This window comes from Hyperolius riggenbachi, chromosome 5, assembly GCF_040937935.1.
Source record: "Hyperolius riggenbachi isolate aHypRig1 chromosome 5, aHypRig1.pri, whole genome shotgun sequence".
Lineage (NCBI taxonomy): Eukaryota > Metazoa > Chordata > Amphibia > Anura > Hyperoliidae > Hyperolius > Hyperolius riggenbachi.
The window spans coordinates 369495554-369515220 of record NC_090650.1 but is presented as its reverse complement, the minus strand read 5'-3'; the positions used below and the strand labels follow the sequence as shown (position 1 = coordinate 369515220).

The 19667-nt window shown below is 45.1% G+C and overlaps 1 protein-coding gene across 3 annotated transcripts in view; it reads left to right on the top strand.

Annotated features, from left to right (window-relative positions):
- Positions 1-19667, top strand: part of TPD52 (tumor protein D52) — a 133288-nt gene that overhangs the window by 88121 nt on the left and 25500 nt on the right. For all 3 annotated transcript variants that reach the window (XM_068237528.1, XM_068237527.1, XM_068237529.1), the window contains exons 2-4: positions 9502-9608; positions 13713-13861; positions 17297-17398. In XM_068237528.1, the coding sequence (XP_068093629.1) occupies positions 9502-9608; positions 13713-13861; positions 17297-17398 (358 nt within the window). The remainder of the gene's footprint in view (positions 1-9501; positions 9609-13712; positions 13862-17296; positions 17399-19667) is intronic.

The following is a 19667-nucleotide window of genomic DNA, read 5'->3' as shown; positions in this document are numbered from 1 at the left end:
AAATGGGTTAGTTGGGGCGCTAGTCTAGTTTAAGGGAACCAACAGGAAACCTCATAGGGAACAATTCTCCTTGCTATAGTTCCACTGCCCTGAAGTTCGCTGCTAGCCCCCTCGAAAGATCCCCGGGTCATGGACCTCTGCGCATGTGCTGGCGTGTTCGCGCGCCTCTCTCAATCATGCTCCTGTGGCTGGGAACATTCTGCTCTTGTGGACTTCACAAAAACTGCTCAAGACAAGACACAGAACATCTGGCGATAGTCTACTTTAGGGGGCCCAGCAGGGAAACCTCATAGGAAATCGTTATCCAATCACCGTACCCCCTACAGCACAAAGCGTTGTGATTGGCCAGAATAGTGTGGGTGGAGTTTACTACAATTTGTCTGAAACCTTTAAAAAGATGCTGTCTACCCAATCACATTAGCGTAATTTCCTTATGAAGTTTCCTGATGGAGCCCCTAAACTAGATTAGCCCCTTAGTTGGTAGTAAAGCACAAATACAACTTTTAATAATCAGATTGCGCTAGAATGTAAATATTGATCAAATGGAAGCTTTATTCGGTTAAATAAGGTGCAAAGAAAAAAAGGGACAGTCTTAGAAACCACAAAACATTTGTAAAGCGCTTCTCTTCCGTAGGACGCAAAGGGCATAAACTTGTACCACATCAGTACTAAGTGTTGCGTTACAGGGGGGAAAAAATGCCAGACTAAACAGGTGGCTTTTCAGTTTCGATTTAAATGTCTCCAGGGTGGGAGCTGTCTTGATTAAGTTTGGCAAGGCATTCCTCAGGGTTGGTACAAGTGCAATCCTTTTTTTTCGATCTGTGCAGGCTCTACAATGAGGGAAATTTAGAAGTCCACCTAATACTGTGGGTAATACAAGTCACAATGATGAATATTTTGGGTACGGGAACACTTAAAAGTCAGCATGAAGTTTTGAGTACTGATGGAGCACTGAATACCTCTGCGTAAGATGCAGTACAGTGACACAACTCTGATTAGAATATCATAGTGATTTGTAGAAAACAGCCCAGTGTTTAGCAAAATCACCATAATAACAAAGTCTTACGTCCTACTTGCTAATTTTTCCAGCTACTGCACCCCCCCTTTCCACCGCCTCATGCCTGGAGAGAGATGTTATCTGGAATCCAACTCGCCAATTCCTATTACTTTGCAGTAAGCATTACTCCTCTGGGCTGAACTGGAACTCTGCATGGCGATAATCAGATTCAGAATGATGCCTGGCAGCTGATTACTGTAATTAAGTTGATTATCCTTTCTGAACCTGATTGGCCCCGTTACCACCCAGTGAAATTCCTCTTTCTACAGAGAAAAGGGGCTAATGCTGGGAATACGATTTTCCGCTCGATTCTCCCGCTTGATCATTTTGCAGCTCAATTTCCGCGGGCGATTCTCTTCCGCTCGCTTTTTCTTATCTTGTTCCATTGTCCTCTATACGGAATTGAGCGGCGAAACGATCGGGCCGGAGATCCTGACATGTTGGAAATTATCAATCGAGCCATCTTAATGGCTCAAAATCGAGCCGTGTATTCCCAGCATAAGTCATCCCTGTCCCTAGACAGCTCTTTGGGTAGACTCATCAGTATCCAGAGAGAGGTGCAGGATAACCCCTGGAGCTAACCTTTTCCATTTACACCTGTATGTATTTATTGCTAAGTTGTCCCCAGTCTAGTCCTTCACGCGGTCATTTCCATTAAGTTTGTTAGAGCTGTGAAGAGTGTAATGGACTTCTGAAAGCAGAGTTTCTGCCATTAAACATCGGAGGAATTTAGAGTTGCTCTAATGGAGTAATAACTGCCTGGGGAACAGATTTAGGATCACCAAACCTAAAACAGAAGTTCTAACATACAACAAGTTCTAATAACAAGAGTCTAACATTAACAAATGTAGGTAAATGTTTTATGGTGTTTCCATCAATGTACCGGATTGTGTTCTTCTTATAATTTTACAGAAATAATATTATTACAACTGTAAGCTATTGCATGGACCTTTCCAGTGTACCAAATGTGTTTTGTTAGTACAATAAATGTCAACATTCTTTCTCCAGTGTGAGGCCCCCTGCACACTGCAAATCTGATTTGCGAGTCTGATTTTCCCTGCTTGCTATCAAAACAATAAAAAATGCAGACAAAACGCAGCATGCAGTACCGATTTAAAATCACAAATGGGAATCGCATGTAAACTCGCATCAAAATCGGAATCTCATGTAGTGTGCAAGAGGCCTGATACTGATGTTGATATTGAAGCAAACATGACCTATGTTCCCTCCACTTGACCCAATCCCTGCCATATTCAGCGTATATAAATAGCAGTGTATTATTAGTGCAGTAGTCAGAGTTGCAGAATCTACACCTTGTTTCATTCATGTTGGAAGTTCTGCTAATGACCTTCACAGATAATGATGTTCTTGGGGTGACGTCTGGTAGCTGTTGATTTTGTCCAGTACGATTCAAAATTTGCCATCTCGTATAATACTGCAACAATGAAAATCCTGCATCTATCTGCATGTATCTTAAATTTAATATTGTATTTATAAATCGTCAACATATTATTGAGCGCTGCCCAATGGATACATGGGGTTAACATACAAGGTAGGACAAACAAGGAGCTCACAACAAAAAAACAAGACCATGCAAATGTCTTTGGTAACAATACTTCAATGTCTTTGGTAAAAATAGACTGAGCTTGTTCTAGTCCATGAGAGTGGTGTCTGACAGTGAGGGTGCATGATCAAGCTGAAAACACTAGGGAAGAGGGCCCTGCCAGCCAGAGGCTTACAATCTGAAGAGTGAAGGGGGTGTGGACACAATAGGTGCGTCTCTTGAGAGGATACCCAGCAGAACGTATTACGGTACTGATGCGGGGGGGGGGGGGGGGGGTAGGGGGGTAGGCGAGGATGAAAAGGTAAGTCTTTAGGTCTCGTTTGAATGAACTAAAGATGGGGGTGAGTCTGATGGCTGGGGGAGACTATTTATACGACCCTGTCGCTGCACCGTGGTGCAGGGTCATACTGTATTTAGCCTCATATCTGCGGTGCCATGCGGTGGAAACCAGAGGGCAGAATGGCACATGGACAGGAGGTGGGGCTAGCAAAAAGCAGTGCATATTTAAGTAAGGGGTGTACCAGCATGCACACACAGACTCCTAGCAGGCAGGCTCCCTGCTCCCCAAGTTAGGCAGTAGAGCAGAGGGAGAGACTGAAAAACATCAACTGAGTGTAGAGCTGATGCTGCCCCCTACAGTCTGCTGCCCTGAATCATGCGAGTCAGTCAGCTTCATGGTAGGGCCGTTCCTGCTCCCCACGCCTAGTGTCCACTTCAGGTTTCCTTTTAAGGGATCGAAGCAGCTTTTTTTCTGCAGTTTGTCCTGGTTTCTAATAGCTGTAGGAACTGTCACTTTCCACAGTCCCCTTCCCACTGCCCTCGTTTATCCAGGGGAAGTTGTGACTGTAATAAAGTGTGACTTCTCTAAACTTTTTGAAGTATAGTGTCCTGTCTCCCCCTCTCCCCCACTAATGAAAGCGTTTGTTTGCTCATTGATACTGCTTATTACAACAGTCCTTATCTGCCTGTCCTTTCTGAGAACAGCATGCTGCAGATGTAGGACAATAAAAGAGAAGAGGTAGAATCGAATTTTTTTAAAATAAGGAGCCACATTGTCAGCATGCTTTTTAATGTGCTATTGAGATGCCCTAAACATGCTGCTCAGCTCACTTTAACCTCCCTAGCGTTCTGGACGAGCTAGGCTCGTCCAGAGACGCCGAAGGTCACTGCTCAGGCCCCGCTGGGCCGATGTAAATAATTTTTTTTTAGAACACGCAGCAAGCGCTTTGCTTGCTGCGTGTTGTACCTGATCGCCGCCGATCCGCCGCTACCCGCCGCGATACAGGCCCCCCCCCCCGAGACCCCGTTCGCTGCCTGGCCAATCAGTGCCAGGCAGCGCTGAGGGTTGGATCGGGATTCGAGTTGATGACGTCACGATGGGAGTCGATGACGTCACGACGTTCGCATGGGGTAAGCCCTCCAGGAAATCCCGTTCAGAACGGGATTTCCGGACGGGTGATTGCGATCGGAGGGGTGGGAGGGATGCCGCAGGGAGGGGGAGTCATGTAGCTATCGCTAGGCTAGCTACATGATAAAAAAAATGCAAAAAACGTCCGCGGGAATCAGAACGCCAGGCAGGTTAAAGGGGAACTGAAGTGAGAGTGATATGGTGGCTGCCATATTTATCTCCTTTTAAACAATACCAGTTACCTGGCTGTCATGCTGATCTATTTAGCTATAATGGTGTCTTATTCACACACCAGAAACAAGCATGCAGCTAATCTTGTCAGATCTGATAAAGTCAGAAACACCTGATCTGCTGCATGCTTGTTCAGGGGCTATGGCTAAAAGTATTAGAGGCAGAGGATCAGCAGGATAGCCTGGCAGCTGGTATTGCTTAAAAATAAATAAATATGGCAGCCTCCACATCTCTCTCACTTCAGTTGCCCTTTAAAAGAAGAGTTAAAGTGTTTGCCTTAGGCAACCCATCACATTTTCCCTAGACCTGATTGGAAGATAAATCCGCTCAGGCACCATGGAGAAAACTTTCATCTTTACACTTTGTAAACAACCACATTTTCCCAGCAAGGAGTTAATATTTGTTTTTGAAGCAAGATGATTTTGTATTTGGCTGCTGCTGCTTGCTTTGGATGTGTTGATTAGAGGTGAGATCATTATTTTACGCTGGGTCACTTCATTAGCATGGTGAAATGACAGTCTGTGCATAACCCGCTGGTGAATAATTAGCAATCACAAGGCACCTGTGTACATGGCGGATCTGAAATAATTTCCTGCTAATGAAGTACAACCCCCCAGAAGTGCTGAGCTGTCACACTTGCCCACACATCACTGTCCCTTTGGCTTTTGTCTGGGCTCCCCTCCCTGCAGCTTGCATTGTCTGGCTGACAGCGAATGTAATATTTGTTCCCATCCCTGGGGTAATACTATACTGTACGGATTCCACTGTGTTTATACTAAATGACATCATCTGTTGCGGGTCATCTCTAGGAATTCATTATAGGATCCCTGCTTGCGGTAATGTATTTTTGTTGTATAATTCATGAATATCCTATATAAAAAGCAGTAATCCGATTTCCTTGGTCTCCATTTGTTTACGGCTAGGAAGACCCTGTGTTTGGCATTTAGGCAATCCTTATATTTGGGAACAAAGTGAATAAAGTCTGGCACTGGTGTTTTTAATATCCAGTGAAATGCAAATGCATAAGGTGACATAAAAATGCAATAAACGCAAGTTGTGCGTGATTAGCACATAAAGATGTTCTTATCACATCTAGAAGTGGACACTGGGTGTGGGGAGCAGGGACGGCCCTACCATGAAGCCGACTGTAGGGGCAGCATGAGCTCTACACTCAGCTGATCTTTTTTAGCCTCTACCTCTGCTCTTCTGCTTCTGCCTAATATGGGGAGCAAGGATCTTGCCTGCTGTGAGTCTGTGTGTGCTGGTACGCTGGTACGCCCCTTACTTAAATATGCACTGCTCTCTGCTAGCTCCGCCTCCTGAGCCATTCTACTCTCTGGTTTCCCTGCTGTGCCAGGAAAATAGTGTGGAGGGGAGTAGGGAGGCTGGCTGGTACCTTACTATTTTGGCAGTTAAACTGCTGTTCAGGGAATGCTTTTGAAAACAAAGACCATCCTGAGAAACCCACATGAGGAGATGAACTAGTTCAAAACCTGTTGGTTCTGTCAGATTTTGACTGCTTACTTTTTTTTGCTGAAGTGGGCCTTTAAATGCTTCACAGCACCACATTTGCCAGCAGCTCTGTGACAGTTGGTGCATGCTTGGCTTGCCCATACGTCATGTAATGTCCTTGGGGGAGGGGAGGGAAATGCGGAGGGGGCATAAATAACCAAAGCAATTGGCTGGAGAATAGGGCTGCTCAAATCCGGATCCGGGAGATACCCAGATATCTCCCAGTAAACCTGTGCAGGGTGGGCGGCGGGGTCAATCTTACCTGTCTGACGTCGTCTTTGTCCATCCCTCGGCGCCTCCCACGATGTGCTCCACGCACGTCACGTGATTACAAACACTTCCCTCTTCAACCCGGAAGGAGGAAGTCTTTGTAATCATGTGACCGCCGCTTGGACCACATCGTGGGAGGCGCCGAGGGACGGACCGAAGAAGACGTCAGACAGGTAAGATTGACCCGCCCACCCCGCACAGGTTTACTGGGAGATATCCGGATAGAACTACCCGGATGTCTCCCGGATCCAGATTTGAGCAGCCCTGCTGGAGAATACCAGCAAGGCCTTGTTGTTTTCATGATTGCAGAAGACGAGGGGTGCCTGCATAGGTGTCCAACTGTTGCCTGTAATGGTCAAAAACTTTTGCTTTGGGCAGCACACGTCTGGTGTCGGTATGGGGGTTAAAGCACAGGTTGTTTTTTTTTTTTTTTACCATTGATGACTTACTTTTCAAAATCGTTGCTTACCTGGCTATGGGAAAAATCTTTTCTGCGTTTAAAGTAAATAGGCACCTTAAAAAAAAAAAGTGCTTTCTGCCACTGAAGAAGGCTTCGGAAGTCTTTAGGAGCCCGAGTGCTCAGTACTGTGCCTGCACTGGCGCGCTCTCTTGAGCACTCATACATGCGCAGTATGGAGCCGCCTGTCTATGGGAGCACTAGGGTTCCGAAGCCTCTTCCGGCAGGGGATTCAAACTGGGAGCCAGTCGTTAAATGAGAGGAGTGGGAAGGCTCTATAGGACTCAGAGACTTCCCTCTCCTTAGGTAAGTATCTGTGTTTTTTTTTTTTTTTAAATTCCCATTAGCTTTAAAAGTTTTTAAGAGATTGTCCTGCAGCAGCCTGCAGATCTGGTGTCGGGACTCCACTGCATGCTTTTTTCATGTGGGTGTCTTTGACTATAATAAAGCCACAAGATCAGCATGACAGCCAGGAAATAATACTGTAATTATTCATACAGCATCATCATTTTCAGTGGTGAGGAACAAAGAAATCTAGACATTGGTGAGTAACACAAATACTCGTATAACTTGAGGTTGAACTTACAATCCATAAGGGCAGGAGGTAGAAACGCAAGCTAAGGCAATGAATGAGCTGAGCTGGTGCTGAGTGCTGTGTTAGCCTGTGCAGAAGGAGGCAGGTGTGGATCAATGCCTGAAGAACGAATGTAGGTCAGATCATGTGCCGGTAATTAGCATATTTGCTAAGGGAATAAGGAAATCAGCCTCCTTATTCATCTCACTTCAGCTTTCCTGTATATATTATAGAATGTATAGCAAAAGGTTATCAGATAAACCTTTCCTATATAAGAAATGTGAAGTGAATTCCATGATGGCAGAGGCTGGTTTGTCTGAAAACTTATCTTGTGCTGTAACAGCTCTGATGTAGGCTAACCAGTGGTATCCTTCCTTTTACTTCAGTGTGTTTGAAATGTATTATGATGAGCCTCTGATAGGACAGTGTCTATCACACACTTACTACAGGGATTTCTGGGTCTCAGAAGTTCCAGAGGAACTCTGGGCACCAAATAGGAGTCATATATTTGACGACAACAGATCGTGGACAGAACCAAATGATGGACATGACATAAAGTCCTTCATCCTAGGTTGTATGCTGTATCTGTTGTATTGAACTGCTAATCCTAAATTCACAATACAAATCATTGCTGTTCAGAAAGCAGTACCACGCATGCTTCCAAGGCAAAAGACGTGGAATAATCAAAGCCCTCCCTCCCCCCAGCCAGCCAATCCTGGCGATTGGCTGTCATAGGCTTCTGCCTATGAGAGCCGATCGCTCTCTTGTCCCCCAGGGGGACAGCCGTGTCACACAGCTGTCCCCAGTACAGCGCTGCTGCTAATTGCAGCGCTGTACATGTACATAGACGGCGATTACGCCGTCTAAAGGGGCCCATACACCTAACGATTTTCCCGCCGATATACAGCCGTTTCGATCACAGTGATCGAAACGGCTGTGAAATCGCCGCGCACACCTCTGACAGAACGATCGATTTCCGTCCGAAATCGATCGTTCCCGTCGATTCCCGTCGACCCATCCATGCGGAAGATTGTTCTCAGTCGCCGGCGGGTCGGGAGTGCGTCGTTAGCTGCGTTCAAATGCCCGACGACCGACGCAATACAGCGGTAATACATTACCTGCTCCAGCCGGCGCAAGTCCCCTGGTCTTCTTCTCCGCTTCGGGCTCCAGAGTTACACAGAACTTCCTGTCCCGGCAGGAAGTTTAAACAGTAGTGGCAGCGGCAGCTCCACAGATTGTGATCTGTTTCAGGCTGAAATCGATTCACAATCTGCTTGCAGTAAAGGTGGCCATACGATCCCTCTCTGATCAGATTCGATCAGAGAGGGCTCTATCTGTTGGTCGAATCTGATGGCAAATCGACCAGTGTATGGCCACCTTTACAGTCTCCTGCGCGGTTATTGGCGCTCAGAGACTGATGGCAGAGAGGAGCTCCGCCCCCGAGCAGGAGATGTGCGCGCAGCCTGCGCGTGATCTTCTGCAAACTGCAGCCCCAGGACTTGACGCCAATTGACGTTAGGCGGTCCTGGGGCTGCCACCGTGGCCACGCCCATTGGCGTGGGGCGGTCCTGAAGAAGCTAACTGTCTGAGGGGACAGTAAGTGGCACAGCTAGGGACGACTCTTTAAAGTGCTGAAAAAAGTGTCGCCACTAATTAAATACACAATAATAATGTCAACCACATCAGGTAAACAATACAGAGAAAGGGAGAACTGGCGGTGATTTGTTCAGAGCCCCAGTAATGGCTCTGAGTAGGTTTGTGGCTACACTGACGGCTTTATTAATTCAGAGTAGAGTCTAGCTTGATGGCAGAGGAGCCATATTTAAAGCTTACAAGCAAATGAAGATCTATAAAAAAAAACAAAAAAAAACTATCAGTTTGGTCATATAATCAGAGGCAGAGCCCTTAACCATTACTGCGTTGGCTGGATAGTGTATTGGTTAAGGGCTCTGCCTCTGACACTGGAGACCAGGGTTCGAATCTCGGCTCTGTCTGTTGAGTAAGCCAGCACCTATTCAGTAGGAGACCTTAGGCAAGTCTTCCTAACACTGCTACTGCCTAGCGTGCCCTAGTGGCTACAGCTCTGGTGCTTTGAGTCCGCCAGGAGAAAAGTGTGATATAAATGGTCATATAATCAATCAGGGGGCGTAATTACAGGGGAGGAGCCCCTGTGACCGCAGGTGGGGTCCCCCCGACTACTTCCCTTATTCTGATACTGCAGATCAGGTCTTTTTGTGGTTAGACATGTTATGGGTGAGATGATCCTGATGGCTTCACTTGTAGGATGGGCCACCAAGGAGAGGCAAGGGGAAAGTTGTGAGCATCACGGCAGAGCCACTAAAGTTTTGCTACTGTGGGGGAACATATATTAACGCTAAAGACTTGTCTCTAAAATATGCAAATTAAGAGGTTTTTTGTTCGCAATTAGATTTGTTAAAGAGCGACCCCGTACCGGAAGGAGAAGATGCTGCCGCGACCATCACAGACACGTTATCCGATGAGGAGCAGGAGAGCCTCAGACAAGAGCTAGAAAAGGTACACAAGGAATCACTGATAATCTATTTCATTGTGTAATGAGAAGCACATGGGAAGAATGCTGAAAACTCAGACGCTTCGTTGGTGAACTGTTGATATAATGTGATGAGTATCAGGGATAACTTATTATTACCCACTTTGGCACTTACTTACTTTTTCCTGGAGTGAAATACATTGAAGTCATTGGGGGATACCAAAACCTTCTCCCCAAAAGGGTCTTAAATAGTGATCGGAAGTGAGAGGAATACGGAAGCTGCCATATTTCCTTTTAAACAATACCAGTCGCCTGGCAGCCCTTCTTAACCTCCCTGGCGGTACGCAGTTTCCGATGCTGCGTCCGCGGGAGGATTTTTTCAAATAAAATTTGGGTAAATTGCTTAAGCTAGCGCTTTGCTAGCTAACTGTGATCCCCTCGATCGCCGCCGGCAATATTTACCGGTCCGCGATCCCGCGAGAGCCGCAGCTTCACCATGTAGCTTCAGTCATCGCTATGGCGACTATCGTACATGACGTCATCGATGTCATGCGCAGTCCCGATCCTCCCCATAGCGAAGCCTGGAGCTGATTGGGAGGCTGCGCCATCCCGGGATCCCTGGGGGGTACGTATAACGGTGGTGATCGGGGGAGAGCGGAGGGACTTGGGGGGCATGCTTAGCTAGCAAAGTGCTAGCTTAAGCATATAAAACAAATTTTATGAAAAAAAAACCTATGGGGGCCATGCGATCCTCTCTGGCGGCTAGCCCGAACGTAGGTCGGGCTTACCACCAGGGAGGTTAAAGAGAACCCGAGGTGGGTTTGAAGAATGCTATTAGGACACAGAGGCTGGTTCTGCATACTATCACCAGCCTCTGTGTCTGTACTGTGTCCCCCCCAGGCCCCCCTGCGCTCTGCTGTCCCCCATTAAAAAAAACGCCATGCTAGCGGCATGCAGCTTGTTGCTAGCTGGCTGTTTACCTTAATGCTGCCTGTCACCGCTGCTTCCCCGCCTTCTCTATAGCGCCGCTCCCCCGCATCCTCTATAGTGCCGCTCCCTGCCTGCGTCCCTTCCCTCCAATCAGCTTACGGAGGCGGGAAGGGACACAGGCAGGGAGCCGCGGTATAGGGGAGATGGAGCAGCAGTGACAAGCAGCATTCAGGTAAACAGCCAGTTAGCGACGAGCTACATGTCGCTAGCATGGCAGGTTTTTTATGGGGGTCAGCAGAGCGCAGGGGGTGACCTGGGGGGACAATGTACAGACAGAGGCTGGTTATAGTATACAGAACCAGCCTCTGTGTCCTAATAGGATTCTTCAAATCAACCTCGGGTTCTCTTTATCTTTCCGGTCAGTAGAGTCTGAATCGCACACCTGAAACAAGCATACAGCTAAGTCAGTCACACTTTAGTCAGAAACATCTGCAGCATGCTTGTTCAGGGTCTGTGGCTAAAAGTATTAGATGCAGATGATTAGCAGGATAGCCAGGCAATGTTCATTGTTAAAAAAGAAATGAATACGGCAGCCTCCATATCCCTCTCACCTTGGTTCCCCCTAAAGATCCATCTTCGATGCTCCGGTCACTGAATATCCTCCACCTACCAAACTATGAATCTTATTTCTGGGTGCGTGTTACTATATGTAACTGCTTGGCGTAATTTGCCTTTTTAAAATGGGCTTGCTATACACTAGCGGTTCTGCATGTAAGCCTGGCTTCAGGGGCATAAAGAGATCATTTGCATATTCAGTAGCAGTGCATTGTGGGTAACCACAGATTATTTCTTTTTATTGTATTTATAAAGCGCCAACATATTACGCAGTGCTGAAATGTTCTCTTAAAGCTGAATTATTGCAAGTTCCTTCTGTTTTAAGAAGGCAAATCACCAAGCATTGCTTTTTTTTGGGAAAGGGGGTGGTGGGGGGAGGAGGGGGGGATACAACTTTTTATTCAACAAAAGGAAAAGTAACAGATACAACAAAATGAATATTGTCATCAAGAACATCAAAAAAGTAACATAATAGTTATAAAATTACGAGTTCGAAGTATGAAAATGGGGACATAAACATTGATGTAGAATTAAGTATCCCTTAATCTCACGGAAAAGATTCACTGTAAAAAAAAAAGCTCTAAACATCAAACAATCAGAATAGAAGCATGTGCAACACACACAACACAGCAAATGTATTGCTAAACGCACAGCATGCAGAACGTTCTAAATATTGCTACACGTTACACACAACACAACGTGTGCACTGTGAATGTCGCACGGACTTTGTATTGCTGTGCCTTAGTCTGAGTTATACATTTTTATAACGTGCGACTTTAACGTCCCACTGTGAAAGCAGCCTAAAAGTGATATGGAGGCTGACCATTTTGGTGCTGGAGATGCACGATATAGATGAAGTGCCAGAGATTGTGGGTGAGATACCGGCTGTGTGGTAAGGTACCACACTGGTGGTGAGTTAGGAGTCGGTAGGGGTAGGTTAGCTAGTGGTAGGATAGTGTATCTACACTTAGATAGTGGTAGGTTAGCGTTAGGAGTAGCTAAGGACGGGTAATGTTAGGCTTAGATAGTGTTAGCTTAGTGCTAGGAGTAGATAGAGGGAGCGTTAGTGTGAGAGGAAGGCGCCCAGTAGTAGCATATTGGCAATATTGTCGATACTCTATTAGCAGCTTCACCGCGTGCCCAGATTTACCCAATGCTCTTTTTGCTTGTACATGGATAGCCAGGCAATCTGCATTATTTAAAAGGAAATAAATGTCATCCTCCATATTCCTCTAACTTCAGGTATGCTTTAAGTTCAAATTGATACACAAGTATAAAGCTCTATCTACACGATACGATTCTTTGTGCAATTCGATTACGATTCTATTTACGATCCAATTAAATCTGACATGTCCGATCAGGATTCAATTCAATTCGATTTGCCATTGTTTTGCAATGGCAAATCGAATTGAATCAAATCGAATCCCGATCGGACATGTCGGATTTAATCGGATTGTAAATAGAATCGTAATCGAATCGCACAAAGAATCCTTTAGATTGGGCTTTAAAGATCCAAAACGGCTCACAGCCTTAAAGTGAACCCGAGGTGAGCGGTATATGGAGGCTGCCATATTTATTTCCTTTTAAGCAATACCAGTTGCCTGGCTGTCCTAAGGATCCTCAGCGCCTAATATTTTGAGCCATGGACCAGATCAGGTGTTTCTGACATTATTGTCAGATCTGACTAGATAAATTGCACACTCGTTCACAGTACTACAGCCTAATAGATCAGAAGGACTGCCAGGCAACTTCCAGGCAACTGGTATTGTTTAAAAGGAAACAAATATGGCAGCCTCCCTATCACCCTCACCTCAGGTTCACTTTAAAGGACAGGTCCGAGGCAAAAAATAAAAGATCTACTTACCTGGGGTTTCCTCCAGCCCCTGTCCCTCGACGCAGCTCTTCTTCCAGTTGGTGTCCCCGGGTCACCTCTGTTGCAGATGCTGATCTCGCCAGGTTGGCATCTTCTGCACCTGCCCGCGGCTGCTGCTTGTGATCACGCTCACGTAGCTGGGAGCGTTCTGCGTAGACGCAGAAGTACTGCGTCTGCGCAGAAGACATCTGCAACGGAGGAGATCCCGGCTAGGAGCGAAGCTGCAGTAAGGGACAGGCTGCTTCCCAATAAGGGGCTTCCCAATTAAGTAGATCCTTTTTTTTTTTTTTTTTTTTAACCCCTGATGTGTCCTTTAAGGCCTGTACACACCTGACTAAGGCGGCCCCTGACCCCAATACACGAGCGATCGGCCTGGCAGATCAACTCGCCCCTGCTACGGATGATTGCCTTGTCTGCGCCGCTCCATCGCCATGTGAGTTCACGCAAGCGCCGCTCCATCGTCCTTGCACACACCCCACATAGCAACAGAATGCGTAGTTGACTGCATAGCTAATACACGTCTGTACATGCCGGTCAGCGATGACGCCCAAGGGGAATGGGATCCGATCCCCGACAGGAGACAAGTCAAGAGGTGTGTACGCATCTTAACAAGAACAGCTGCTGATGTCGTTAGAGTTGGCTGTCAGTTGGACGAAGGTTTCTGGCAGTCTGTATGCTTTGTCGTCTTCTGTAATATTTTGTTGCCTTTCAGGTAGAAGAAGAAATACAAACACTCAGTCAAGTGCTAGCAGCTAAGGAGAAATATTTAGCAGAACTGAAGAGGAAGCTTGGCAGAACTCCATTGTCTGAGCTAAAGGAAAACATTTCCAAAGGCCTACAAGATGTTGCCTCAACCAACGTGTAGGTTCTTCTTCTTTTTTTTTTTCTTTCTTTTTTTTGTGTATGTCTGCATGTAGTTTCTCGGGGCGCCATCTGCTGGTTACACAGTTGGGATGCATATCAGGGCCAGCATTTATCTTATTATTTAGAATACAGGTACTTAATAATGCAATCTTTTATTACTTTAGCTAACCATCTTCATATCATTAGTGTTAATGTCTGAGGTAGAAAACAAATTCAGTTACGGACGGGGCTGTGGAGTCGGAGTTGGAGTCGGGGCAATTTTGGGCACCTGGAGTTGGAGTCAGAGTCGTTGATTTCATAAACTGAGGAGTCGGAGTCGGATGATTTTTGTACAAAATCCAAAGCCCAGTTAAGTATTAGACTAAGGAGTCTGAGCCATTTTGGGTACCCGGAGTCGGAGTCGGAGTTTCAGAAATGGAGGAGTTGGAGTCGGAAGATTTTTGTACCGACTCCACAGCCCTGGTTACTGATGATAATGGAAAGTCTAGACAGCAATATATTGATGTCACCTGTGCTCTCTATCTATAAACACTCAGCAGTAGCAAAGTGATTCTATACCTCTGTTGATAGCATGGATAGAACTCCATACGGATATATATATATATAATAATAATCTCTCTCAGAATCAGTTTAATCGCCGAGTACGACAGGCGTCGCACCCGGAATTTTTTGTGGTACACACTGTATGGAAAGTTGTTACATGTGAAAAAAGCATTTAGACACTAGACAGACAGTGGTATACAGTAGAATGCAGGATAATAACTATATAGTCTTGACCATAGCGAGATTACATATATGTTTATACACACACAATATATTATACACACACACACTCACACACATACACACTCAAACACACACACACACACGCTAGGAAATTCCCAGTACCCCACTAGATTCTCAGAATTTCATGGACAGAGCATGGTCCATCCCAGTATTGGTAAAATTGTGAATAACCCATATTTAATTAATGTAATTAAAGTCAGCTGGACAGCATGCTGGTAAGGCTGTTGCCTTTGATGTAGCATTTGAGCTTTGTACCAGAGTTTTGAATCCCGGCTCAAGTTAGTATGTAAAACAGTAAGGAGTCATTGTGCAAGGCTCCATAATGATCCTGGTTTTCCATGAACCTAATAGAATTAAGAAGATATATAGAAGGTCTAGAGAGTTAAGTGGCTGCAGCCCCGAATCATTTGAGTCCACCAGGAGAAAACCACAATATAAATGTTCTGTCTTGTTTAACCACTTCCTGTCCCATGTCGTGAAAATAAATCTCTGCACTCCCCTCCCTACAAAATCCTAGATAACACTGTTAATTTATCTCTGAGCTGATAACAATGCTACACAGTTGTAAATGAATAATGGCAAACCTCTCTCTTCCTCCCACTGAATTCAATGGCAGGATTAATGTGTAAACAAGTGTAAAACATTCCAGGAGCAGACAGATGTAACAAGAGAGTAGGGTGTATACAATGCGTTACTAATACATGTTAAAACAAATGAACTGTTTAAATAAACAGGAGAGATGGACACATAACATGTGTGGGTTTAATGTACAATAGAAGCTATTTACATTAAAGCTATAATGTATGAAAGTGGATAAATTGTGTATTTTTTTTACTTTTTTTACTTATTAAATACATAGAAAATAAGGTCATTAATAAAGCCTAATTTGTCCTGAAAAAAACAATATATAGATAATTTAGTTGTGATAATTAGTTATAAAGTTATTGCCAAAGTAATCAGAACTGAGCTGTGAAAATGACCAGGGTAGGGAAGTGGTTAATAACATGGTCACGTTTTTGTTTTCTTTTATGTGGATTTCACAGAAACACATGGTACCTGCATTGGTTTCCCTTGCAGCGCTAGCCTTATTCATCATCATTAAACCTTATTATCCTGTATTGTGAACAGGAATGCATGCAGCAGTGCTTTGTCAGTACTGATGCTACACTTAATAATGCAGTTACGTATATATTACTGGGCCCTATTTTAAGACCTGTGAACCCGTAAATAGTAATAGGCTATATAAGTTAGCTCAGACTTAACATAAAAAAATTATAATTCCTTTAAAAATAACTACTGTATTTTTTGGACTAGAAGACTCAGTTTTTCTCCTCCAAAAGTGGGGGAAAAAACTCACTGCGTCTTATAGTCCAAATACATGGAGTTACTGACTTGTGAACGCCTGCCAATATGAACCTCCAACCCACCGCAATGTCGGGGACTCCCTGTATTGTGCCTATGCAGAGGAGGACACAGGGGGACAAATGGAGGACACAAGGGGGCTATAAAGAGGCATAGAGGAGGACACAAGGGGACAGAGGAGGACACAAGGGGACAAACAGGGGACACAAAGGGGCATGGAGGAGGACACAAGGGGGATATAAAGAGGCATAGAGGAGGACACATGAGGGACACAGGAGGATACAGGGAGACACATGAGGTACAAAGAGGGCATAATCCACAAGATGCCCCTTCACCATGGATGCATCAGGTGAGGTTTAGTACATATATTTTTCCCCTGGCTTTTGTCCTCTAAACCTAGGTGCATCTTATGGTCAGGAGCGTCTTATAGTCCGAAAAATAGTACATTTGAAATTGTCATCATTCAGTTGTAGTTCCAGGAGTGGGGAGCCTCCTGTTTGACCTCCCCCACTCCATAGGACAGAACAGGCTATCTGGCTGTTAGCCAGCTTTGTGTCTGTACAGAAAACAGTCACCTAAAGCGATCACTCTCCATCATGTTGGGTGGCCATAATCGATTGTGTGTACGAGGCACAAGTTTTGCATAATTAATTCTTTTATATCTTAAGATGGCCACCAACTGTCCAATTTCTAGCAAAAAATATTTGGAGCGATCAGATAATTTGGATCGGAAGAAAAATCATTCAGAACACCATCAACGAACCAATCTTTGCTTCCTATCTATCACAACCAACAAGAAAATCCAAATTTTGTTTTGACGAAAATCCAATCAGACGACTATTTTTATAATCCCTAGTAATCGATTGCGCCTATCAACTGAGATTATTTACAACCACTCCGATCAGAATGTCAAAAGATTTTTTGCTAGGTATTGGACCATTAGTTGCCACCTTTAGTGTAAAGGTGTTCCTAACGGAGTTTCCAGTTTGCCCTATTGAAAGGTCAAGTGGAGTCATCCTTGCCTAAGGAGATTATCCTATAATGAACAATAAACCTATAAATGGTCAGGAAAGTTGCAGCAGAGTGATAAATTTGCCATAGGGAGGGAGCTTGTGTTGTTATTATTATTGTGTATTTCTATAGTGCTGCCATGTCCAGCTGCCCCTTTACAGAGTTTGTTCAGCTGCTCCTTACAGAGGTTCTAGTCAAATTTTTGCTCCTTGAAGTAGTATACGATGGTCAACCTTGTTGCTTTGACTCTTATTTTGCTATTGCTCTTTTTAGGTACAGGAAAACTTCAGAGACCCTATCCCATGCTGGACAGAGGGCCTCCGCGGCCATCTCCACAGTTGGCTCTGTCATCACCAAAAAATTGGAAGATGTAAAGTAAGTGTGTGATGGTTGTTCTTGCTATACTAACTCTTAACTTAAAGTGTACCTCTGGTAAAAAATGGCAGGCTCTGTCTTAGTGATGATGGATCGGGAGGTGAAAGAGCTTAAATATTTACCTGATACAACGTCATTGGGTCACAGGTGACTCTCCGCCACGCCCATCCTCAGGAAAGCAGTGGTGGCCTTGTTTTCAAAGACTTCCAAAAGCTCTTTAGAATCTTCCGTTTGCGGTGTCGTGACCCGCCTCCAGCTCAGCAGCCACCAATTCGGCAATGGCTGCTGAGCTGGGGGCGGAACCGAGCTACACAGATATGGGCGGCCATATCCTTGGCACCGGTTTTTGAGAAAAAAAACTCAGAGGATGCAACTCCAAGTGGAGGCGTAGCTATCATCTGCCTGGAGGGATGACGTCAGAACAGGTAAGTATGTAACCCTAACACCCCCCCCAATCCTCCATTATTAACACAGAGCCTGTCATAGCAGGCTCTGTCATCTTTACCTGAGGTACTCTTTTAATGGTATCTGAAGTAAAAAATACTGGATACTAGTAGAGGGAGGCCTCTGGATAGTCCAGATTGGGTAACCTTTTGCCATTCCCCAAGCAATGCAGAATGCACAATAAAGCACCATTTGCTACCTGTCTTGTGCTGCACTCCCTCCTCTTCCCTCCTTTCTGAGTGTGCTCCAGTCTCCTGTGTCTCCCCACTGGTGCCCTGTCTCCGATCCCCTGTTCCCTGGGGTAATATTCAGACAGTCCATGGATACAGAGATACTGCTGCAGGGAGCCGTAGAGACAGGCGGATGTCGCTGGCCAGATAGGAGAGATATAGGATGCTTTGCTGTGAACTCTGCATTTACTGTTGGGTGTCTCCAGTCTGATGATGACACTTGGTGTGTGCTGCACTCCCCAGTAGTGATGCTATTTAAAGTGGACCTGAACTCTTGCACAGGAAAGAAAGCATAGAACGTTTAGCCTATGTAACTCCCCCCTCTGTGACTAATCAGCACTAATTTGATCTCTCAGCTGTGTCAGCTCAGGAATCTCCTCTGCCACGGCAGAGCCGCTAATTTGTAGACACAAACCCTATGTCTGCTTCCATAAAAGCAGGAAGTAGACACACTGCAGATTTAACGCAAGATTTGTATCCGCTGTAACTAAGAAATGTTTTTCTTTAAAAAGGTTGTTATGCTGTTGCTTATCTTTTAAGGCAGAGAAGAAGTTCTGAGTTCAGGTCCGCTTTAATGTTTTTTAAGCAACTTTTTCCAGAAAAAAATAAGATGACACATGAGCAATGGTATCTTCATTTAACATCACATATTTATGGGAGCAACATTCTCTAGACAAAGGACATGATTCACAAAACTTTGTCACCTGTTTTCCTCTGTTTTCACCTTACCTAGGTTACTTTTTCAAGCTCCCAAAGAGCAAAAATATAATATAATTAAGGCAAGAAAAGTAATATTGAAATGACGTTAACCAGGAACAACTTACTTTGAGTGGTTATTTTGCTTGTAAATGTGCTGAAAGGTTATTTTTATTAACTAGGTGATAAATACCGTAAGTCATTTCTGAGAAGTAGTTTTGTGAATAGAGCCCATTGTAGCTGAAGTTCCTATTTTAATCACATCGGCGCATCAGAAATTAGGGGATCATAACTAGGGATGTAGGCGAACCGTTCGCCGGCGAACCCCTATGGGCCTGCATTACTTCCGGGTCGCTATGACCCGGAGTAGTACGGCTGCGCTGGGCCGGCGGTGCGCGTCTTTGATCGCGCGCCTGTTGACGGCTACTCTCTGCGCATGAGCGTGACATCACTCATGACGTCACGCACATGCGCAGAAAGTGCCCGGCAACAGGCGCGCGATCAAGGACGCGCACCGCCGGCCCAGCGCAGCCGTACTACTCCGGGTCATAGCGACCCGGAAGTAGTACAGGGTGAGGTGTTCGCCAGCGAACGGTTCCCGAACCGTTCGCCGACATCTCTAATCATAACACAAAAATTAGTGTTTTTAGGTCCTTACCGGCAACTGCCTTCTCTTCCAAACATTTACAGGAAAAAGATCTGTCATAAAAATCAAAGCTTGGAGGTTTATTTGAATTGTTAACCGTATTTTATGATTGCACCATGTCCGGGGATTAACCTCAGCAGATCACCATAGCTGCATTATTATCACACACATTGGCAGTGTGGAGGTTCTATCTGGGCACACAGCCTTTTTCCTTGCCTATTACTAGAAGTATTCTTGTAGCTGTAACATTGTT